Source organism: Dasypus novemcinctus, chromosome 14 (assembly GCF_030445035.2).
Source record: "Dasypus novemcinctus isolate mDasNov1 chromosome 14, mDasNov1.1.hap2, whole genome shotgun sequence".
Classification (NCBI taxonomy): Eukaryota; Metazoa; Chordata; class Mammalia; order Cingulata; family Dasypodidae; genus Dasypus; species Dasypus novemcinctus.
Window position 1 is genome coordinate 97,835,456 of NC_080686.1, and position 25,495 is coordinate 97,860,950.

General features: G+C 44.7%; 1 protein-coding gene across 2 annotated transcripts in view; it reads right to left on the reverse strand.

Annotated features, from left to right (window-relative positions):
• Positions 1-25,495, reverse strand: part of ZFAT (zinc finger and AT-hook domain containing) — a 249,843-nt gene that overhangs the window by 122,112 nt on the left and 102,236 nt on the right. For both annotated transcript variants that reach the window (XM_058276079.2, XM_058276080.2), the window contains exons 6-8: positions 22,213-23,294; positions 21,195-21,427; positions 1,971-2,058 (exon numbers count right to left, since the gene is read on the reverse strand). In XM_058276079.2, the coding sequence (XP_058132062.1) occupies positions 1,971-2,058; positions 21,195-21,427; positions 22,213-23,294 (1,403 nt within the window). The remainder of the gene's footprint in view (positions 1-1,970; positions 2,059-21,194; positions 21,428-22,212; positions 23,295-25,495) is intronic.

The following is a 25,495-nucleotide window of genomic DNA, read 5'->3' on the forward strand; positions in this document are numbered from 1 at the left end:
GTCTGGGCATACAGCAGGAAGCGCCTGGAGCCTCCTCAGGCACCTCGCAGTGGGGGCAGGGGGTGGGGACTGACAACCTGAGGTTGAGGAGTAAGTGTGTCATGATGTTAAGCATCAGCAGGGAGTGGGTCAAAGTAGAACTTAAGGTGTGTGTAGAAGGGGCCCCCACCTAGATTGGAGGCCACCAAAGAGCTGCTAGGGCATGGCTCAGAGGGAGAACTTTAAAAATGACCAGGAATGAACCAGGAAGAGCAGGAAGGGAAAGTGTCACAGATGGCAGGAACAGAAGTGACAAGGTATGGCTCACCAGGAAGCTCATGCCTCCCATACCTGAGCAGGGTGAGATGTGAGACTGAGGTGAGGGGCACCCCAACTCAGAGGCTCCTTGGCCTGAGACGGAGCTAACACAAACTTATGAAAAGGCCTTACTGTGCAAGGCAATGACGGGGTGGAGTCTAGGTCCCATCTGCAGAGCATATAAGCCATCTAAAGGCAGAGTTCATTTTAAAGGGGGAGGGATAGACCCCAAGACCAAAGCAGGTAGAGAGAGACATGTCTGAAGAACATGTTATATAAATAAATTCCCTAGCAAATTGTTTCCCTTGAATTTGCTCATATCTTCATCCCTCTTCATTTCCATTTAGTGCAGCTGGTATATACCATTGTGTTTTAAAATCAACATAAACATTTTTTTAATTTAATTTAATTTTTTTAATTATTCTTTTTCAAAGTTAATAAATCACACAAAACATTACATTAAGAAACATAAGAGGGAAGTGGCTGTGGCTCAATCAGTTGGGTTCCCGTCTACCATATGGGAGGCCCTGGGTTCGTGTCCCAGGGCCTCCTTGTAGAGAGGCAGGCTTGCCCGCAAGTGCCGCGAAGCACTGCCCAGCCCACAGACACCACGGAGCGCCACCTGGCCCACAAGTGCCGCAGAGAGCCGACTCAGCAAGGTGACCAACAAAAAAGGGAGACAAGCAAAAACACAGAAGAGCGTCCAGCGAATGAACAGAGAGCAGACAGCAAGCAAACAGCAAGGAGGGAGGGGAAATAAAATAAATAAATACAGACACAGAAGAGCGCACAGCGAATGGACAAAGAGAGCAGACAGCACATAAAAAAATGCCATGGAGGGGGGGGTTTTAAAAAATCAATTAAAAAAAAAAACATACAAGTTTCCCATATACCCCACTCCCCACCCCCCCACCCTCATCAATTTTTTTAATTGTATTTTTCTGAAGATACATAGATCACAAAAAATGTTACATTCAAAAATAAAGAGGTGCCCGTAAACCCCCACCCCCCCCTCATCCCACTCCTCCTACATCAACAACCTCTTTCATCATTGTGGCACAGTCATTGCATTTGGTGAATACATTTTGGAGCACTGCTGCACCACATGGATAATAGTTTACATTGTAATTTACACTCTCCCCTAGTCCATTCAGTGGGTTATGGCAGGATATATAATGTCCTGCATCTGTCCCTGCAATATCATTTAGGACAACTCTAAGTCCCAAAAATGCCCCACATCACATCTTTTCTTTCCTCTCCCTGCCCTCAGCAACTACCATGGCCACTTTCTCCACATCAATACTACTGTTTCTTCCATTATTAGTCACAATAGTTCCATACATAAGAAGATTAATTTTAAAATGTTTAAAGATTAATTTTAAAATGTTTGTTGATTTTAAAAAAGAATGTGATATACCAACTGCATTAAATGTAAACTACAATGTAAACTATAATACATGTGGTGCAGCAGTGCTCCAAACTGTATTCACCAAATGCAATGAATGTGCCACAATGATGAAACAGGTTGTTGATGTGGGAGGAGTGGGGGGGTGGGGGCTGGGGTATGTGGGGATCTTTTATATTTTTTAACGTAACATTTTTTGTGATCTACGTATCTTTAAAAAAATACAATAAAAAAAATTAATCTTCTACTCTAAAATGTGTAACCTTACCTGGATGGTTGGTCTTGATATGTGACTTAATCAATCGATCTTCTGAAAAAGACTTTTCACACACAGGACAAGAATAACTCCTTTTGTCCTTAACAGAAAGAGAGCATAATCAATTACTGCCTTGTGTGAACCTGGAATCTGTGGAACACACACCACTACCATCATCATCACCATCATAATCACCATCATCACCACCACCATCATCAACACTACCATTATCACCATCATCACCTCTTTACTTTTACCATCACCACCGCCATCACCACCATAGTCACCATCATTATTGTCATAGTCACCATCATCAACACCATCACCATCCTTACTATCACCGCCACCACCACCACCATCACCATTATCATCACCACCACTACCACCACCATTAACATCATCATAACCATCATCACCATCACCATCATCACTACCATCACCACCATCATCACTATCCTTACTATCACCACCACCACCACCATTGCCATCATAATCACCATCATCATCACTACCTCATCACCATCATCACCATCATCATCATCCTTACTATCATCACCATCACCACCCCACCATCATCATCCTCACGACCACCACCATCACCATGATCATCACCACTACTACCACCACCATCATCATCACGACCATCATGATCATCATCACCACCATTATCATTACCACCACCAAGGCTAGCCACACAGCACAGTGCACCTTCTCAATCCCTGTAACATACAACCTCCACCATCCTGCACACCAGAGAGTTCAAGAGTAGAAGAATGGTGTCAGCTTCATTTCAGAAGGGAGGGAGGGTGCTTAATGGTCACAGTCCTGAGGAGGTGGCAGGGCCAGGAAAGGGGAGGGCTCAGCCTCAAGGCCAAGGGACTCCACGCTGACTAGTGCTTCTCCATAATCCCAGCAGCATATTACTCCCATGCATTTCCTCCAGGACTCAACACATGTCGTGCATGAGGTTTTCATTTAAGTAGTCTAGCTTGAGACTCTAGATCACTCTTGAAGGACAGGCATTATGATGTTCATATTACAGATGAAAAGGCTGAGACTGAGGCTGAGTACGCAGATGTCACCCAGGGTACCTCCACCACACCAAGACCCTTGTCCCACTGAGGTCCCAGGTAAGGAGTTCATTCTGTATTGCTGCTAGCTTCATCAACCTGAGTAACCTCAATGTTACAGCCTTAATTAGGGAGAAGCTTTTGTGAATGACCCAGCTACAACTTCTGCTCATGTGCTGTTTCTCCTAGAGCTCACTTTAGGGCAATTTCATATCACGTTACCATTTTTTGCAGCGGGTGGGTGAGTCGAGAAAGGAAAAAGAGTGGCAGTTGGAATCAAATCTACCAGGTACTAAAGGTGCTCAGAAGCTGATGGTAGAGGAAATGGCTAGTTATTCAAACAAGGGAGAAGAATGTGTGTATTTCACTTCTGCCTCTCACCCTCAGTTCCTCCAGCAAGGAAGACAACCAACAGAGGCAGCCTCAGTGCAAACCTGCCAAGCAAAGAAACCACTGGCAACACCCACAGCCAAGCTCTGACAGTGTGACCAGTCTTGTATGTGCCACTGTCAACCTGATTAAAAAGGTTTACAAAGCTTACATCTCACAAAGAGCCAAAATCTGATGGGAAGAATTATGCATGTACACGTTAATAAAAACAAACAAACATGGACAAGCAGTGACTGCAAGATGTTTTGGGTCATTATTTCCCAAAGTGTGTTCTGTAGGATGTTAGTTACCGTGGTCCATGCCACTTGATTTAGTAGAACTGATTTCTATCATTTTTTGAGCACCTATTGCATTGAAGGAAGCACCTTGAATGCATTATGTAAATAAAAACAATCCTCACAGCAACTTCAGGATGCATTCTGCCTACACCACTAAATAACAACAACAATAATAATAATTGCTGTTGATAGAGAAACTACTGTATGCTGGGTACTATGCAAAGTGCTTCCCATACTGCAACCTCCTCGGCATTCAGGGCCGTGCCTGGAGTCACCCCACCAGAGAGCAGAGCTGGGCCTCCAAACCAGGCCCTTGGGCTCCAGGGCCAGCCCTTGTTCCTAACAAGACAGGGACTAGAATACAGACCTGGGCTCAGAGTTCCTGAGTTTGGATACTAGGTTCACCAGTTAAGAACTGGGGAGCTTTGAGCAAGTGCCTTAACCTCTCAGTTCCTCTGTTTCTTCATCTGTGAAATGGCAACAAAAAGAGGACCTCCCTCAGAGGGTTGCTGGAAGGATAAATGGAGGTAACACACACTTGAAGTGCTGGGAACAGCCTGGCTGACAGCAAGCGCCTCAGCATCAGACAGCAGACCCTTTCAGAGCATCTCGTAAGTGAACGTGTTCTGGGAATTTCCAAAAGGGAGAAGCGAACGTGCATTTCCCTAAATTCCCTGGGCCAGAGACTTCCATGGGTTGGCCATGTTGTTTTTGAAAAACATCTCCTGAGGCCGTGGTTCCATGGAGCCTACTTAGGAGAACGGCACTTCATGTTTTTAAACAAAACAAAACAAAGGGCCCTCTAAAGAACAAAAGGCTGGAGACACTTCCCCCCAAACAACTGGGCACCCAGCTACACCTGCCAGGCTCAGATGCCCACAAGGTTCAAATGGTTCTCGTGAAACTGGCCTGAGAAGTCTGCCGGGCATCGCCCCAACCTCTGCCCAAGTTCCATCTGGGGCATGGGCCTTCTGAGAGCCCCACTGTCCTTGCCCTGCTCTGCCCCTGACCCCTCTGGGGTCACCCCACCACACACAGAGTCAGAACCATTTTGGAAAGAAGTGCTGGACTCCGGCTGGCATCCTGGAGGCCTTACCCCACCTCTGGCAGTCGCTCAGTGCCCTTGTCATCAGATTGATGAAGCGTTCAGCAGAGCTTGGAAGGAGTTTACGGTTATCTCCCCAGAGCCCTAGCTATTTGATTTTTTTCGTTTAATCTCTGATAGCCTGAAAGCAATTTATCTTAGAGCTTATCAGGGCCCTTCATTTCTTGATGCCTTTGAAGATTGTCAGAAGGACACAGGTGGTGGTAAAGGGTGTGGGGAGATGAGTGGGCGTTCAGGACTCATTTCTTTCCTTTTCAAAATCTCAATTCTGCACCGGAGATGAAAACCCAAACAGACACAGCCAACTTAAAAAGAGTGGTGGTTAAAAGAGTTTCTGGCAGAGCGGAGAGTGGGAGCAAGCCACCCCATAATGGCAGCAAAAGAACCTGGCCCGCAGAGCTTTTTTGCTTTGTTTACTGAGATGGAAACAGCCTTAAAGCAATGCAGGACCTTGTGACAGAAGGGCAGTCATTGGGGCAGGAACGGCAGGCAGGCAGAGGCTCGGGGAAGAGCGCTCCTTGGTCTATGCCGCAACGACATGTGGCACGGCCCCAAAGTAAGTGGACAGTTCTCAAATCGACAATTAGCACTGGGTGGAGAATATCAAGTCTAACGCCCCCTCCCCTGCCCCAAGGACATATAACTGGAGTGACAGTAAGTACTTATAAAATACTTGACATCAAGTTAAAAATAATAAAGGGCAGGGGACCCCATTCCAAAGACTCCTCAGGAATAGAAGGCCCATGGATTCGAGGCATCGCCCGCCCCCTCACCCCGCTGATTCACCTGGTCATTCCTCGCATGCCTGTGCCAGGCACTGTGCTCAGGACAGAGGTGTGAGGCACTGGCCTGCGCTCGAGAGGCTGGCAAGCTGGTCAGGAGAGGAGTGCCAGCACAAAGAGCCCAATAATCATCTCAGGCTGCATGCAGAGCATGCAGCAGGGCACAAGAAAAGTGTCACATAAATGGAGACTGATCTAAAGAAGCTAGAAAAGAGCCAGCCAGTTGCTCAATCACAGGCCTCTCCTTCCCACCGAAAACAGTTCTGCTTTACCATGCACACCTCTCGACAGGGAATCTTGGCTTTCACAAAAAGGGAAAATGAAGCTGCTCTGGATGCAGGACACTCTGCTGGCCTCATTTCTCCTGCAGAGCAGACGGGCGCACAGAGAGGGCAGCCCAGAAACAAAGTTTGGCCTCAGGTAGAAAAGATCAGGAAGAGGATTTGGGGAAGCTGGCGGAGCAGGAAGCTCCAGGAATCAGTCCCTCCACCAGAACAACTATTAAACAGGCAGGCACTGTCTGATCAACCATTTCAAACCTCTGGAGCCCAGCAGAACACCGCAGTACCCAGGAAAGAAGAGCCTAGGAAATCCTGGAAAACACGAGTAAGCAGCACTCTCCGGGCAGTTACCATCACCGGCCCCCCCTTATGGCAGGTTCTCAAGATCCAGGAGGGCACTGTCCAATCACTGATGACTGCTTTCCACTACCGACTTCAGGTTGCCCGGGAATCAGTGCCGACAGTGGCCACAGTTCCAGGCAGCCCCGGACCAAGGCGGCGGAGGAGACTTAAGCCTTCCCAGAGCTTCAGAGGACAGTGGAGGGGCTGCTGTAGTGGGAGGTGCCAGGGCCAAGCACAGCTTTGGGGAGATGTGGAAGAAGGCCTGGTGCCCCTCCTGGCCCCTGCCTCATGCCCTCCCGAGGGCAGCTGGCAGCCGGCCCGCCCTCCCTTTGTGGATACCTGGCCTTGTTCCAGCTGGGACTGACTGACCTGGGGAAACTGTTCTCCCTTTTACCATCATCCCACAATTCCCTCCAGGCAAAAGCAGCTTGAGACAGTAAAAGGAGAGTAAGAAACAGCTGAGTGTAACGACAAAGGCAAAGGTTTATCTGCTTTAGGTTCTGCAGGAGAGGGAGAAGGTCTGCTTCCTGGGAAGTAGAGGGGCACTAGCAAGCACAAGCCCAGGACAAGAATCAGGCCCAGAAAAGACACGGGGGACCCAGCACTTTGCATTCCCCTCGGGCTGACATTCTTGATAGCCAGGCTGAACTCAGAAGGAGAGCACCGAGTACAAAAAGCCAGTTTGCAAAGACGGTGAAAGGTGGTTTTTGCTTAGGTTTGTTTGGATTTGTTAGCTCTTGACACTCAAGAAAATCTGTCATATCACTAGCTGGATACAAACTCAAGGAACAGGTATCTTAAGGAATAAATCTCAGAGTTAAAATTTTAAAATATTAAAATGTACAGTGTGCAACAAATATCACAAGACAAAGACACAGGAACTAATGACCTATTCAAAGGAAAAGGATAAAAATCCAGGAAGCATTAGTGAAGAAGGTAAGACTAAGAACATACCAGAAAAAGACTTTTAAAAAGTGATCTCCATTAACCTCAAGGAGATGAGGGAAAACACAGGAAAAAAAAAAAAAAAGATGTCAGGAAAACAGTAAATGAACAGTATGAGACTCTCAAGAAAGAGAAAATTTTCACAAGAACCCAACAGAATTACTAGAGTTGAAGCACACAATAACTGAAATGAAAAACTCCAGGAGAGTTTCAACAGGAGGTTGGAGCTGGCAGAAGGAAGAATAAGAGAACTCGACAACAAGGCAGTCGAAATGAGTCAGGCTGAGAAACAGAAAAAAGAATTATAAAAAGCGAAAAAAAAGCCTGACACCTGTGGGACATGATCAAGCATACTAATACATGCATTACAGAAGTCCCAGAAGGAGAAGAAAGAAAAGAAGGAAAGGAAAGGAAAAGGAAAGGGGAAAGGAAAAGGAAGGGACAGAAGGAACATTCAAAGAAATAATGACAGAAAGCTTCCCAAATGTACCAAAAGATGTGAATATGCACATCCAAGACCAAAGAACACCAAACAGGAAAACTTAAAAAGAAATGCGCCCTGCCACATACTGGTCAAACTATAAAATGAAAAGGACAAGAAAAGAACTCTGAAAGCTGCAAGAGAAAAGCAATGTGTTATGTGATGTGCTAGGCAGTCCCAATCAGCTTGAATGCCAGTTTCTCATAGAAACCATGGAAGCAAGAAGCCGGTACGTTGGAATACTTGAAGTGCTGACAGCAAACAACTGCCACCGAAGAATTTTCTATCTGGCAAGGCTTTCTTCCAAAAATGAGAGTGAGCATAAGCTATTTCCAGATAAACAAAAGCTGAGGGTGTTCATTACCACTCGAGCTGCCCTACAAGAAGGCTAAAGGGAGACATTCAGACTGAAAGGAAAAGTCCCTGGATAGTGGTTCAAGGTGGCATAAAGAAATGAAAATCTCTGGTGAAGGTAAACATGTAGGTAATTATAAATCCTAGTAGTACTGTTTGGGTTTTGGTATCTAACTCTACTTCTTCCATCTTATAGGTTGTTACAGTTTAATATTGTTTATTAATACCAAAAATAGATACTGGATTATGTTACTAAACTGGTCTTTTCCTCTGGGTACATTAGATTGTACTGATTCAAAGGTTTCACTCTTACTTGATTAAATTATGATTAAGGCTTAGATTGGGCCATAGTGGGTGGGAACTCACAGAGAAAATGACAAGGCAGATGGTTAGCTGGAGTTTTAATGCTGAAGCCCCAGGAAGTAAATACACAGAGAAGCAAATAGGAAAGACAGAAGGCTCCATCAGACATGGCAGAGGCCCTGGGAAGAGAGATGAGCCATTCCCCTGATGGTCTACAGCTGGCCTTGTGGAGCAAGCAGAGCAGCTGAGCCCAGAGAGAACGAGCCCTAGGAGAGAGACAAGACTTATCTCAGACTGCAGTTGATAATGAGAAGCTGGGACCACAGAGCCTTTAAAAGGAGGGGAAGCCTGAACCCTCGCAGACATCAGCAGTCATCTTGCTCCAACATGTGGCAACAGACTTTGGTAAAGGAAGTAATTTCGCTTTATGGCCTGGTAACTCTAAGTTTCTGCCCCAAATAAATACCCTTTATAAAAATCAACAGATTTCTGGTACTTTGCATCAGTGCCCCTTTGAATGACTAATAAACAGGTGCTAAATGCAAATACTAAAAAGTTATAATAAATCTATGGCTTTAGACATACAATGCACAAAGATATTATTTGTAAAAAGTACCCAAAAAAAGTGCAGGTATGGAGAGATATAGGAGCAGTGTATGTGAATGCTATTAAAGTTAAGTTAGAATCTAATCAAATACAACTGTTATATATGTAAGATGTTAAATTTTAGCACTGTAATTACCACAAAAATATATGAAAAATATATACAGAAATAAATGAGAAGGGACTCAGTATGGTAAAATTCAAAAACTCAAGTATGAAAGTAGGCATTAACAGAAGAATTAAGGGTCAAAAAGGTAAAAGGCTTACAAAGACTAAATAGCTAAATGGCAGAAGGAAGTCCTGCATTCTCAGTAATGACTTTAAATGTAAACGCATAAAATTCTCCAGTCAAAAGTCAGAAATTGGCAGAATGGATTTAAAAAAGCATGACCCAACTAACTGTTTACAAGAGGCTCACCTTAAAGTCAAAGACATAAGTAGGATGAAAGTATAAGGATGGAAAAGAAAATGTACATGCTAGTAATAACCAAGAGAGCTAGGGTACCTACACTAATATCAGATAGAGTTTAAGCCAAAAATTGTTAAGAGGAACAAAGACAGTCATTATATACTGACAAAGAGGTAAATTAAATAAGAAGATGTAACAATTATAAATATGTATGTACCTAACTAGAGAGCCCAAGAATACATGAAGCAAATACTGACAGATTTGAAGAGAGAATCAGTACTACATTAAGGGGCTTTGGGCGTGAGCGAATGAAAGACAGTTGGTGTCGGTTCGGCTGTGCTGCCCTGAGTCCACCGTCCCAGCCGTACTCTGTCCCCGACTTCTCCCATGGCCGTGTCCGGGGAGGTGCGAGCCTCTTCGCCACCCCCACCGCCTCCCTGCTCTCCTTCGTCTTCAGACGCCTCTTCAGCATCCTCCCCCGGCTCCTCGGTGAGTTTGGGTTGGCCAGTTCCGAGCAGGAGCCGGGGCAGAACCGTCGACCGGCTGGAGGAAGTGGAGCTGCAGATAGGAGATGCAGCTTTTCCACTAATCAAACTTCTTGAAGCTACATCTGCAGTATCAGCTCAAGTGGAAGAGCTTGCCTTCAAATGTACAGGAAATGCACGTTTCCTTAAAACATGGCGGGACCTCCTGAAAGAAGGCTATGATTCTTTGAAACCTGACAACTGATTTGGCGTATTAGCCATAGAAATAATGACTTTTCTATTATTCACTTCCCCTCATGTATATTTGCACATGTAACATATGTATAGGATAATCTCTTTCTAGTTGTTCTTTGTATGCAGAAAGAAATTTTTCTTATTTGTTGTGGCTTTTATGAAAGCAGTATCCTGATGTTATTTTTGATAATAGCAAATTTTTGGTACGAAAGTTAATTTCATCAGTAGATAATTAATAATGCTACAGTGCTGCAAGTATTAACCTAGGTTGACCATTATTCAATTTACACAAAGATTTCAAGAATGTCAGAGTTTGAGGGATGCTGTAGTTTAGCCACATTTTATGGACCAAAGTACGTAACTTTGACCAAGCCTGCCAGTGGGCGACCCAGCTCCATTAGGCTAAGTTCCATAGAGCTAATGACCAGGTCTTAATTACCTCTGTTTCTCCAGCACCTGGAATAATTTGTTGACTAAAAACACTAATGAATAGGAGTTGGCAAATATGATTAAAGCTATCTTGTCCTATTTTTAGCACGAAGACTCTTTCTTTACTTTTAAAGAAAAGTCCTTTTTTATGGGAATTTGAACTTTGATGATTGCTTTTTAAAATACATGATATTTTTTGCCCTTTTATGATGCTTTTTTAAAAAGCCTTTACTTCAGAAAATGAAAACCTATCTGGAAAGAATGCATATTGTTCTCTTTCTATGGTTACCTCCTTTTAAAGTTAATGTTTCCTATATTTGATATATTTATATACTTTATTGCTGTCCTAAAAGTGCCTTGTCTGAGCAAGAGTTCTGCGTTGTTGCATTTGGAACTTTGAAAATTGTTTATGTAACAATTCTAAAAAGTTTCTTTGTTTCTAATGTGCCAAATTTAAATAGTGTGATCATTTTCATGTTCACTACAGTGTTGTTTTATTTACTTCTCCCTTATATATTGCTTTTTTTTTTGATCATTTGTGTCACATGTATCAATGATTAAGCCAAATAATTCTCTAACTCTGTAACATTTTGATGTGGCACCTTAAATCTTTGTATTTATGGAGATTTTTACAGATAATATTCTAAAGTCCCGTAATGGGGCTATGGAAGGGGACAAATGTATATAGGCAAAGAAAAGTTTTATTTCACATATTAGGCCATAGTTCTTAACTATGAGCTTAAGTTAAAGATTACACATATTTGTGATTTCTATACCAAAGATGATGATTTTGATATTAGAAAAATATTTTTCTTAAATATCTTGAAAATAGTTTTTAAAATGTGCAGAACTCTTTTTGAAAATATTTTATTTCCATTCTTCATTCATTTTTTTTAAAACTTTGAAATATTTCAAACATACTGGAAAAGTATTTTAAAGGACATGTACTCTTACTGTGCAGATGTAATCAATAAATGTTAGCATTGGCCATAAAAAAAAAAGTACTACATTAATAGTGGAAGACTTTAATACACCACTTTCAATAGTGGACAGAACAAGTGGACAGAATATCAGAAAGGAAATAGAAGATTTGAATATTACTCTAAACCAACTAGAACACATCATCCAACAAAAACAAAATAGGCATACTTCTTGAGTGCACATATATATTCTCCAGGATGGACCACATCTTAGGACACAGAAAAGTCTCAGTAAATTAAAAAATAGTAAAATCATGCAATGGATCTTTTCCAATCACAATGAATGAAACTAGAAATCAGTAACAGAGCAAGGAATGGAAAATTTAAAAATATGTGGAAAATAAACAATATATGCCTAAACAAACAATAAGTTAACGAGGAAATCACAAGGGAAATTAGGACATATCTTGAGGTGAATGAAAATGAAAACACAAAATACAAAAACTTATGGCTACATGGTGCTCAGAAGGAAATTTTATACTTCTAAATGCTTACATAAAAATTAGAAAAACTTCAAATCTGAGACCTAAACGCAAAACTGGAAGAACTAGAAAAAGAAAAGCAAAGTAAGCCCAAAACAAGCAGAAGGAAGGAAATAACAAAGATTAGAGAGGCAATAAATGGCAGAGAAAAAAACAATAGAATCAACAAAGCCAAAATGGGTTCTTCGAAAAGATCAATAAAAGACCAAACACCATTAGCTAGACTGACAAAGGGAAAGAGGACATAAATAACCAGAAATGAAGAGAAGGACATTATTACAGGCCCCATTGAAATAAAAAAGGACTATAATAAGAGCCTGTGAAAAACTGTCTGCCAACAAACTAGATAACCTAGATGAAATGAACAAATTACTAGAAATACACAAATTACCCACACTGACTCAAGAATAAAAGATCTCAACAAACCAATAACTAGGTAAGAGATCTAATCAGTAATCAAAAACCTCACAACGGGGAGCAGATGTAGCTCAAGCAGTTGAGCACCTGCTTCCCCCACGGGAGGTCCCAGGTTCAGTTCCTGGTACCTCCTAAAAACAAAGACAAATAATAAGCAAACAAATGAAAGTATCAACTTGGGAGCTGATGTGGCTCAGTGGTTGAGCACCAGCTTCCCACATACAAGGTCCCAGGTTCAACGCCCAGTACTGGTACCTCAAAAAAAAAAAAAAACCTCACAACAAAGAAAAGTCAGGAAAAGATGGCTTCACAGGGGAATTTTACAAACATTCCAAGAAGAATTAACAGCAATCCTTGCGAACCCTTCTGAAAAACTGAAGGGGGGAACACTACCTAACTCATTGTATGAAGCCAACATCACCCTCATACCAACAAAGCCAGACAAGGAAAGAAAGTTATAAAACAATATATCCCATGTGAATATAGATGCAAAATACTAGCAAACCCAATCCAACAGCACATTAAAATAATTATCACCAGGATCAAGTGGGATTTATTCCAGGTATGCAAGGGTGGTTCAACATGAAAAAAATCAATTAATGTAATACACCACATTAACAGAATGAAGGGGAAAACCACATGATCGTCTCAAATGACGCAGAAAAGACATCTAACAAAATCTTGCACCCCTTCTTCATAAAAAGACTAAGAAAATTAGGAATAGAAGAAAACTTTCTCAACATGATAAAGGGTCTTGTATGACAATATGCATGTTTGTTTTGTAAATTCACAACTTTTACTCTACATATATTATTTATGTATGTTCATGTATTAATGATATACTTCAAATTTTATTTTAAGCATTTTATATGGAAAGGGAAGGGTTCCAAATAGCCAAAGCTGTCTTGAAAAAGAAGAGTGAAGTTGGAGGACTCACACCTGCTGCTCTTAAAAAGTATTACAAGCCACACTTTTCCAAACAGCATGGTAATGGGACAAGGGCAGATATATAGACTAATGGAATCAAACTGAAAGTTCAGAAATAAACCATTACAGTTGTGTCCAACTCATTTTTCATCAAGGGTCAAAGACCATTCAATTAGGAGAATGGACTTTTCAAAAAACAGTGCTGGGAAAATTGGATCTTCATATGCAAAAGAATGAAGGAGGATCCCTACCTCACACCATATAGAAAAATCAACTCCAAATGGACCAAAGACTTAAATATAAGGGCTAGATCTATAAAACTCTTAGAAGAAAATATAGGGAAGCATCTTCAGGATCTTGTGTTAGGTAATGGTTTCTTAGACTTTACACCCAAACACAAGCAACAAAAGAATACATAGATAAATGGGACCTCATCCAAATTAAAAATTTTTGTGCATCAAAAGACTTTATTGGAGAAGCAGCTGTGGCTCAAGCAATTGAGCTCCCATTTACCATATAGAGGACCTGGGTTCAATCTCTGGGATCTCTTGGTAAAAAAAAAAAAGAAAAAAAGAAAAGAAAAAAAGGCATCCCAGAGCTGCAGGCCCCTGCACAGCATGGAGAGAGGCACAGGCCCCTGTGCAGGCTCGTGGCAAAGCAACACAACCACTGCCCAAAAAAAGACTTTATCAGAAAGTAAAATAGCCTACACAATGGGAGAAAATATTTGGAAACCACATATCCAGTAAGGGTTTGATACCCAAAATATATAAAGAAATCCTACAACTCAACAACAAAAAGACAAACAACCCAATTAAAAAATGGGCACAACTTGAACAGACATTTTTCCAAAGAGGATATACAAATGGCCAAAGGGTAGATGAGGAAATGCTCGACATCATTAGCCATTGGGGAAATGCAAATCAAAACCACAAATGAGTTCTGATATCATTTCACATATACTAGAAGGCCTACTATTAAAAAGAAAATTTTAAAAAACAGAAAATTGCAAATGTTGGAGAGGATGTGGAGGAAGAGAAACATCCCTTCATTATTGGTGGGAATGTAAAATGGTGCAGCTGCTATAGAGACAGTCTGGCATTTCCTCAGGATGCTAAATATAGAACTACCATATGACCTGGCAATCCCACTTCTGGGTATATACCAAAAAAAAATTGAATTCAGGGACTTAGATATTTTAATATCAATATTCATAGCAGCATTATTCAAAATTGCCAAAAGATGGAAGTAACTCAAGTACCTACCAATTGATGAATGGATAAACAAAATGTGGTGTATATACACACAACGGAATACTACACAGCCATAAAAAGATTAGAAGTTCTGATACATGTGACAACATGAATGAACCCTGAGGGTATCATGTTGAGTGAAGTAAACCAAATACAAAAGGACAAATATTGTATGACCTCACTAATATGAAATAATTAGAATAAGCAAAGTTATAGAGTCAGAACCTAGAATATAGGTTTCTAGGGGATGGGGCGGCAGTAGGGAATAAAGAGTTCAGGCTGAAAATATACAGAGTTTCTATTTGAGATGATAAAGTTTTGATAGTGGATGGTGCTGATGGTAGTACAACATTGTGAACATAATTAACAGCACTGAGTTATATATTTGAATGTGATTAAAGGGGGAAATTTTAGGTTACTAGAATAAAGTTAAAAAAAAATCCATGGTACTGTATAACACAAAACAGTGAGCCCTAAAGTAAACTGTGGACTACAGTTAATAGTAAAATTATTAAAATGTGCTTTCATCAGTTGTAACAAATGGACCACACTAATGCAAGGTTTTAATAATATGGTGGTATAGGGGAACCCTTTATTTTATGCATGATTTTTCTGTAAACCCACAACTTCTGTTATAAAAAAGAAGAAAAAAAAAAGATTGTATTCATGACGTTCTTAGAAAGAAAAACTTATCTCCAAAGATTTCAGTTAAATATCATTTTCCTATACTTAAAAAGAAAAAAGAAAAAAAACAAGAAACATACTGAAGGTATGTACCCATTATTTCTAGAAAGATACTGAACAGAGCGACCTCTGCTTTCTCAGTGCTTGGTTGGCAATATTATTTTAGCTTATTTCCAGCAAGAAAATGTAAGATTTTTTTTATAAGTGTTCCTTTATACCCAAAAATATACTCTGCATTTCTCAAACACAAGGCTCAAGCACTAATTTAAAATGTGGGTCGAGAGGCGCTCAGACACCTCCACGACCACTACTCTTCCTACTTCTGCCAGGAGAGAAGAGCTGCCAGTCGGGGCCTGGCCTCTCACTGCGTGCCTGGAACTGTGCTGTGACTGCAGGCACATTCTCACCAAGTCCAGCCCGCCACCCTGGAGACCGAGACTGTGATCCCCGCTTTATAGATAAGGGAATCAGAGGGATTAGGTGCTAAAGCCACGCGGCCACCTGTGGCCAAGCCAGAACATAGAACCAGATGAGGCTGACTGCCCGGCTTGCGCTCGGAGCTGCTCCAACACCCTGCGCGGGGAGCCCCTGAGGTCCTCTGAGAAGGATCGGTCAGCGGTAAAGGGGCCGGAGGCACGTTGTGAGCACCCACCACGTGCTCAGCGTCCTGCTGTTTCTGTAACAGTCCCCAGGTCCCATCTCAACTGATGGTGGGATCGGGAGCCTCCCAGTGGCTTTCTAAAAATTCCCCCATGTGACGCCGGTTCCAGAAGCCATGGATTCCATCGTTGGGGGAAGCTACTTTTGGGGTGCCGGGCTCACAGGGCAGCACCACAGCACAGGCGGGAGGCAAGTCTAGATGCTGACTCTCAGCTCGCGGCGCTGCTCACTTCCCTTTTATTCTTGTTCCCTTTTTAAGAAAGATTAGTTGTGACCCCTAAAGTGATTTCACCACACTAATGGGTCACAACCTCTGAGCTGGGGGTTCTGTAAGTATCTTCCGATTTAATCTTCTCAACCGTGAGAGGGAGGGGAAATACTCTATCTCTATGCCACAGGAAAACGAGGCAAAATCACAGAGCCTGAAGTGGGTGTGTCAGCATCCAAAGGCCCCTCTCAGTCTATAAAAGTAGTCTGCCCTTCAGATTTTGCACAGTGCTACAAAAAGTGAGTTGGCTCCCAAAAAGCTGGTTGACCAAATCCCTAACTGTTGGGGACGATTGGTGAGGGCGTGCGCTAAGATGAGCGATGCCAATAGCATGGCCGCCAGAGCGGAGCCCATTTCCTGGTTCTTCTCCCTCCCTGCTCCTTTGTTCTCTGTTCCCGTCACTGCCTGGGCTAATACAGTAACGCGCAGGCGCAAGGCGCGAAATTGAAGTCTGCCCTCCACCCCAGCAACGGCAACAGCCAGTCCCTGGACCCTGCCACTTCCCCTAGTGACAGCAATAGCCAATCCCTAACCGCCATCCCTCCCACTACCCCTCCCCTTCCCAAGAGTATAAATGCTTTGTTCTCACAATAAAACTTTGCAGCTTGATCCTCACCCTGTCTCGCTGTCATTCCTCGCGTCTCCTGTCTCACCATTCTCCTCTGCGCGACCACGAGCCCCCGTTCCCTGCCCCGCCGGCCGGGGCATTAACACCTAACCAGGACCCCATATCCCCTCAATGCTAATACATGATGAACTATAATTCATTCCCTCCAGTGACTAATGGGGTGGCGGGAGGTGGGGGAAAAACGGCATTAACTGTGCACACACCTTCCCTCCACAAGGAGTGTCTTTAGCTAAGAAACAGTCACGAGGAACCACAGATGCTGGCACCTCGCAAAACTATCCTGGACTCCTCTTGTAAGCAAGAGAAACCTGGAAAATGGTCCAGCAGGAGAGAAAACACTGCTCTTTTACGCTCCCTTCATTTTTGTTCTGCAGGAGAATCTGTGTTGAGAGCAGGTAATGCTGGGGCAGAAAACTAAGTGAGAGGCCAGAGAGACACAAGCCCGGCCCACCCCTTTGGGTTGCAGTAAGGAAATGAGCCCCACACCCATTCAAGCACTGGCCCAGACCCGCTTTTCCCAGTCAGGACAGCACCATGCTCCCAGCTCTGGCAAGAGGCTCCCGTGAGCGGAGCCCTCACTCGCCACGAGGACAACTTCAGGCACTTCTTTCATCACAAGCATATGCGCACTGTCCCTCCCGGCAGTGTTATTCACTCCACTTGGTGAAAAAGGAAAGAAAGCACATAAAGGCCGAGCAGCAGCCCAGGGTCGCCCAGCTGGCAGGGCTTGGTGCTGGAGCCGGGCCCTGTCCTGGGACTCTGACTCAGTAGCACTGAAGACAAAGGGAGAGTGACACAGCTAAATATGCATGAGGGTGGCAATGAAAAACACTGGAGGCCACTTAAACCTTAGATGCTTCCAAAGGAAAGGTTAATAATTAGCTTCCAAGAGGCAGCATGCTTTCCTTAAGTCGATTTCACAATGAATTACATTCTCTAGTCAGGACTTCCATCTTGGTGAAATCACCATCCAAAATCCACCTTCAGGGAAGCAGACTTGGCCCAGTGGTTAGGGCACCCGTCTACCACATGGCAGGTCCGCGGTTCAAACCCAGGGCCTCCGTGACCCTTGTGGAGCTGGCCCATGCACAGTGCTGATGCGCGCAAGGAGTGCCATGCCACGCAGGGGTGTCCCCTGTGTAGGGGAGCCCCACACGCAAGGAGTGCACCCTGTAAGAAGAGGCGCCCAGCGCAAAAGAAAGTGCAGCCTGCCCAAGAATGGTGCCGCTCGCACACACGGAGAGCTAACACAACAAGATGATGCAACAAAAAGAAACACAGATTCCCGTGCCGCTGACAACAACAGAAGTGGACGCAGCAAATAGACACAGAGAACAGAAAACCGGAGAAGGGGGGTGGTGGGGAGAGAAAGAAATAAATAAATCTTTAAAAAAAAAAACACCTTCAAATGTCCATCTGTGAATGAATGGATAAACAGAATGTGGCATATCCAGATAATGGAATATTACTCAGCCACAAAAAGGAATAAAGTTCTGCTTCATGGATGAACCTTGAAGACATTATGCTAAGTAGAAGAAGTGAAGACTATATATTACATGAATCCTCTTAGATGAAGTGTCCAGGACAAGTAAATCTATAAAGAAAGGAAGCAGATTAGTGGCTGCCTAGCACTTGGAGCAGGATATAGGGACAAAGGGATGACAGCAAAAAGGTACAAGGTTTCTCTATGGGGTGATGAAAAAGTCCTAGAATCAACTGTAGAGGTGGCTGCACAACTCTATGAATGCACCAGAAACCACTGACTTGTACGGTATGTGAATTTTATCTCAGTTAAGCTGTTACCAAAAATATATACCCATATATATATACCCTAACTTTCCTTTCAGATGCTGAAGCCATTTAAAACATTTCTATCATGTCAGCATTTCCATTGTACCTTTGGCACCACTACATAAATAATTTACAGTCTCAAAAGGCAAATGTTGTCTAAGCTCAAAATACCAAAACCCATTCCATAAATTATGCTCGCTATCTTATTCCACAATGCAATCTACCCATTTCATGAAAAATGCTTCATAATCAGTGTCCTGATGAACATACGAAAGGGTTCCCCTTGGTCTGTGCCATCTACTCTGCTGGGAATTTCCTCCTCTGCCCCGTTCCCTTGCCCAAATCCTACTCATCAAGCTCAGAATCCCTCCTCCAGGCAGCCCTCCCACCAGCCCTCCTCTCCTGAAGGCAGGCTTGATTGCCCGTCCCTCCCTGGGGCCGCTTGGGAGGGGAAGGCACTTTGTGCTACCCTCACTTACCCACCCATGTTGCCATGATGCCCTAGTACTGTTTATTTCCTTATTTCCCCCAAAACAAAGAGCACCGAGCAGGCGGGGACAGGGCCTGACTGTGCTTGCGGTCCAATGCCCAGCACGTGGAGAGGGCAGCCTCCAGCCTGCGCTGGGGAGCTTCCGGAGCAGCAGCACACTCGCCTTGACAAGGGACACAGGTGGAAGAACTGCAAATGTCAGTGAGCTAAGGACTGAAATTAAACTTCACTGTGAAGACAGCGTGAGTGGTAATGAGAATTCAGCTGACATTCTTTTTTTATAAGGTCAGTTAAGTCACACTCCCTCATTCTGTGAGCTGCTCTTTGCTCCAGAGACTCTCAGGGACATTTAGTCACATGTGTATGGTGCAATCGCTGCTGAGCAGGATGGAAAGCATCACACAGTCCCTGTCCTCAGGAAACAGACTCTACACCCAACACTTCCCTTCAAATGCTGGGCAAGTACCCACGAGACCCACCGTGCCCTGAAAGCGGGCGGAATGGCATGGCTGATCTCACAACCGCCCTGCCCCAAAGCAGGCAGCATAGGGGCGGGGGGGGGGGGGGGGGGGGGGGGGGGGGCAGGGGGTGAGGAGAGCATGGCTCACAGGTTAGCACGCCAGGCCTGACCTCGGTCTCGGTCCCTTACCAACAGTGTGACCGTGGGCGAGTTACCAGACTGCTCTGCAACTCCAGGCTTCTCCTCTGCCAGCACAGGAAAGAGGCTCCCTGCTCAGCAAGGGGAGTAAGTCAGACAGCAAGGGCCTGCCGCGCAGAGCGCACAGGCACCTGCTGCTCACCTTTCCCCCAACACCTTCTTCCCCGGTGCCTCCCAGGTGTCGATGCTGAAGGGCTAAGTCCTTTGAAGGAAGGGTCATACTATGTAAGGAAGGGATTTGGTTTTAGGAAGCCAATTTATTAAGATAAGTGAAAGCACATGAAGTCAGGATTCACGTTCCGGAAGCTCCTGCTGACCGTGAGGCCCAAGAGGCTGCCAGCCAGGAGGCCGCATGCCAGTCCCCACGGGACCCCCCAACGCACCCACAGGCAGGCGGAAGGGGAGTGGTGGGCCTGGGCATCCATCAGCGCCAGATTCCAGCAGTCTTCCACAACTTCCTTGTTCATGTCACTCTTTTTTATTGTTATTCTCTTTTGGTGTTTGTTCATGTCAGCCTTTAAGCCTACATTTCAAGACCTCTGAATCCAGAGCAGCAGGTTTCAAAATAGGCAAAACAAAGCAAACATAATTATGACAGCCAACAGCACAGAGTGCTCACTCCATGCCAAGAACTGCTCAGAGAATTATAAACATGCCCTTGCTTCATCCTCAGCCCTGAGCTGCTGACAAGGGTAAACCAAGGCACAGAAAGTTACCGAGTCATTCCAAGGCCAAACAGGTGGTGAGTGGGGGGGCCAGGGTTAAAACCCGGTCCGGACTCCTGACCAGGGCCCCGCAGCGCCTCCCCCACGGGCCTCCCATGGGCCTCTTCTCCTTCCTGACCTCATGTGAGTTTCTGGTGAAGTCCAAGGAAGGAATTCTGCTACTTCAGTTTTCCCTGCCACTTTCCAAACCTCTGCTCAGCTAGAAACAGGCCACAACTTAAAACATTAACAGCACCCTGAGTTAACATATCACCCTTTTTTGTTTAAGTATAAGTGCTTCACAGACGTTCTCTCCCAGTGTTTACAATAAATAACATCATAATATGACATTTACTGAACTCTTACTCTGAGCCAGTACTGCGCCTAACACTTCACGTGTGTTATCTAATTTAACCTCTCAGCAAGTCTGAATGGCCGCAGTCATCATCATCCCTATTCCTAGCAGTGCTTTAAAATGTTGGTTAAGAAATCCTCCTTTTAGTTTTTCTCTGTAGGTCTCTACTCTGTAGGCTTACTATGATTCTGAAAAATATGCACAGAAAACAAATCCACTCAATCTAATCTTCTTCTAAATGTGTTAGAGAATCCCCCTGTGGAAGGCGGCCTAAGGGGATGCCCTTGTAAGGTGAAGAGCCTGCTGGGTGCCAAGGACCTCCCTGAGGGTGGGGCTGGACCCTCACATGCGGGACTGACCTGCAGCAGGGACATCTCCACTTGCGTTGATCTGAGAAAGCAATGAGCACCCAGGGGAAACGGGGCTGCCGCTCGGGCTTGCTACTTACCAGCTCTGTGTGAACTTTAAGATGTGCCTGCAGCTTATATTTATCTGGAGTCGAGTAGTCACAGCCGTCAGTGGGACACTTCAGCAAGATGTTACTGTGTTTCTGAATTACATGGCGTTTAAGGCAGTTTTTGGTGATGGAAGAATAGTGACACTGGGAGCAATAATACAGATGTTCTCGGGTGTGGGTGCGGACATGCATATCATAATGCACTTGGTACCAAAAAAGTTTGCCTAAAAAAATATTTTCACATGAGAACAAGGAAGTTTCTTTTATACTGAATTTGATTTCTTTAAAATTACGATTCCTTTTTTAACTACTACATCAATCTCCCTCTCGTGCTTGTCCTGGCTGCCCTTCACATTTCCCAAAGGCGAGAGGCTGCAAGTATTAAGGATGTTACTATCTGTGCATGATGTCAGAGCTACCAGAGCAACCGCATGTTTGCCTGAGGACAATTATGCGCATGCAAATACCAAAGAGTCGCTAAACTCGACCGACCCCTGGGACAACAGGTCCAAAGCTGGACCTCTTACTCCCTGCACTGCCAGCTCTCCAGGAGATTCAAAAGCCATGCTCTCATCGTGACTCTGAAAGGTTACATTCAGGGCCTCCCTACCAGGAGCTGCAGCCACCTTTGGAACCTCCGCTCAACTAGAACATGGCCCCAACTTAAAACTCTACTTTAAACTTGTCGTGTGCCAGAAGATAAGATTCTTCCTGGTTAAAGTTCTGAGGTCGTGGAATAAAGCTCTTCATGCACGCCTGACCAAGCTCGCATGGTCAGCTGTGCCGTCATCGTGACTGCCTTCAAGGAGGCTGCACGTGCGGAACTGCAGCACGGTGCTCACCCGTTCCTAGCTATACATGGAGGAGGACAGCTCCCTTGGACGGTGTTCTCTGCAAAGAGACATGAGCTCAAATGGAACACGAGGTGACCCACAGCGTGATGGGACTGGACGGGGCTGCGGGAAGCAGAACTCCAACCAGCGGCCCGCCCAGTACGGCCTTTCCTTACCACAGTATTCACACTCGAGGTCTCCATACACCTTCCGGATCCTCGCACACAGGCCGGTGTTCATTTGCTTCTTCTGTAAACTGTCCAGGATCTTCATGAATGCTGTGGCGTCGGCCTGACACCCTGAGGACGCTTCCAGCTTGCAGGGCAGCAGGGGGGCACTCACGGCCTGGGGGGTGGCTACATGCCCAGGTGGGGCAGGGATTTCCCCCGGGGTCTCGGGCTCCTTCCGTCCCTCCTCAGGCTGAGCAACCCCCGGACAGGCTGCCTCCTTGGGGGCATTCACCCCCTGGAACACAAACTCCTCTTCTGCCAGCTGGAGCTGGTCCCCCAAGGCTTCTTGCTGGATATCCCCCCCAGGCTCCAGGAGGCAGAAGCTCTGGTTGATGGAGCTGTCGAAGACCAAGGCCTCCTGGGCGGCCCCGTGCGCCTCTTTGATGTGGGAGCGCAGCCTGATGGAGCTGACAAACTTCTTGAGGCACAGGGCACAGACATACACGAAGGGGTGCTTCCGGACATGCAGCTCCAGCGCCTGGTACTTGGTGGCCCCATGGCCGCAGAGCTCACAGGCAAAGGGCCACTCATCGCTGTGGACCAGCATGTGGCGGTCACGGTCCAGCTCGTTCTTGAACTTGCGCTCGCAGATGTGACAGTCGTAGAGCAGTTGCCGCTTGCCCTCCCTGGTCATCAGGCAGAGCTCGTCCAGGACCTCCTTGACCTTCGTGTCTTGGGGGTCGTGTGCGTATCGGATGTGCTTAATGAGGTTCTTGACGTCAGAGTACTTCTTCTTGCAGAAGCGGCAGTGCTGCTTGATCTTCTTGTGCACCCGCTCAATGTGCACCTTGAGGTGGCCTTTGCTCAGGCAGGTGAACGAGCAGCAGTCGCAGGCGAACTTCTCACCAGTGTGTTTGCGCAGGTGCACATTGAGGTTGGCCTTGATGGCGCTGGCATAACTGCAGTGGGAGCACTTGTACGGCTTCTCATTGGTGTGGATCCTCAAGTGGGCCTGCAGCGAGTGCTTGAACTTGAAGACTTTGTTGCAGTATTCACAAGTGAAGATTTTGAGCTGGGTGGGACCTAGCCTAGAAACAGACGACAGCACAATTACCTCAAGAGAACTTGCACCTTCCTCATGACCTCCAAGTCCTCCTTAGGAACCAAATGCCAAGGCTTGAAAGAGAATTAAATGAGACTGAAGATGGATGGAGGCATTCATTCATTCATTCATTCACAAACAGGATCTGAGAACTAGTATGAACCAGGCAAGCCAAGAAGAAAAAGAGTCCTTGTCCCTAAGAAGCTCAGGCTATTGGGAGAAGAGACAGGCCTGCAAATGGCTGGAAGACAGTATAGGAACTGTTGACAGGAATATGTATAGGGTAAAAGGGGGAAAAGACCTCAATCCTGGATGAAGGTAGATGGGAAACCTTGCTGCAGAGGAGATGCCCAAGTTGAGACTTGAAGAACAAGAGGAAGCCAAGCAGAGAAAGATGGAAGGGGGATGTGACATTCATGATGTACACAACCATAGCAAGCTGTGCTCCAAAGCTGACATGTCTGCATGTGTTCTGGGGTATTTTACAGGATCCATTTTAATAGAATGAACTCGGTCTACTCTGTGAGAATTAGGTACAAATTACTTGAATCTCGTCAACAGCTCCGATAACCCAGGCTTGCCTATTTATTCAACCAACTATTAGGGTGACCCTCTTTCCCTTTGCTGCAAGTTTCCGAGTAAGGGCCACCCATTCGAGAAAGGCTCCTGCAGCTGCCTCCACAACCTCCCTTCTTCTCAGGGAAAGAGAAACAGCTGCCTGACTGGTGTGCTGGGAACAGGGCCTACCATTTACGGGCTTAGCTCCGCCTCTCTCACACAAGAATGTGCTTGCCCGTGGAAAGCATGTTATACAACAGGCACTGGGTCAGGTGGGCGTCTGTGAGCCTGGACAGCAGTGGTCAAGGCCTGCAGGCAGGAGGGGCCGTTAGGCTGTCTGATTCCTTTTCTGCAGCAGGGTAAGGGAAAGCTCACAGTTGACTTGCAGATTTTCTCCCACAGTTCTGTCAGTAAGGGAACTGATGTTTGAATCTCCATCTTCCTACTCCTCTAAAACAGTTGGTTTGGAACTCAGACAGGGAAAATAGGATTGTCGTTTATTAGCTCCCAACACCAATTATTAATAAGCGATCATCATTTATTAATGCCCACTGATAAGTTTCAGAAACTGTGTTAAACTTTGTATATGGCAGAGAACGAGAGCATGGTCTGCCTCGTCTTTTCTTTCTCTTTCACTATGGCCATGTGTATGCGAATCGGAGCAGTAATAATAATAATAACAGCTAGCAATAACTGGGCACCTACAAGATGCCAAACCCTCTAAGTGTTTAGCCCCAATCCTATAATACACCTATTTCATAGATGAGAAAACTGTGTTTGCCCAAGGCCATACTACTAGTAAGTGGTGAAGCCAGGATTTGAACCCAAGTAGGTCATCTGACAAAGGCTGGGTATTGAGCTCATCCTCCCTATTGCCTGAAAACACTGATGGACACGATACCCTCTCCCAGGTGACCACACACATGAAGAAGGCACCTTCTGTGGGCTTTCACTGCTATTGGAACAGTCCAGCCTTGACTCCAAAATCAGCAAATGATGGTCACCAAAACACAATAAAGGGGAATAGCAAAATCTGTGGCTCAGTACAACATGCACTGGGGGGTCAGGAATTTAAGAGGAGACTAAAGGAGACATCCTCTCTTGCCATAACTACTTCCTCTAGACAGGATATCTAGGTTATCGAAGAAGGATCTTAGAAACTAGCAATCATTTAGTGCTATTAATTAGATACCACTGAACTCTATGCATTATAGAGTCTATTTTTATGAAACTATACATGCAACTGTTTTTGACCGACACAGGTGGCCTTGTCTTTGAATTAAAAATATTTAAAAGGATTGCATCCCATAAATACCAGAGGGTACAATTCACATGATGTAATTAAAATATTCTAATATGGAAGTTACTGGTATGCCTGCATGTTAAACCCAAGGCTGATTTAAGGAAACTAATTTGGATCTTTCTCAAATGACAAAGATATCTGGCAGGTGAAACCTTTTGTTGGTATAAAGAATACCAAAGGAGGAAACCCTGAATTCATAATGTTAATTAAACAAACAAATCAGTGTTTACTCCTCTAATGCAAGATCTAAATGATCTTAGGAGAATCTTTTATTCTGATTTTTCTAATGTATTATTAGATACCTGTAAAAGGCCACAGTGTTCTCC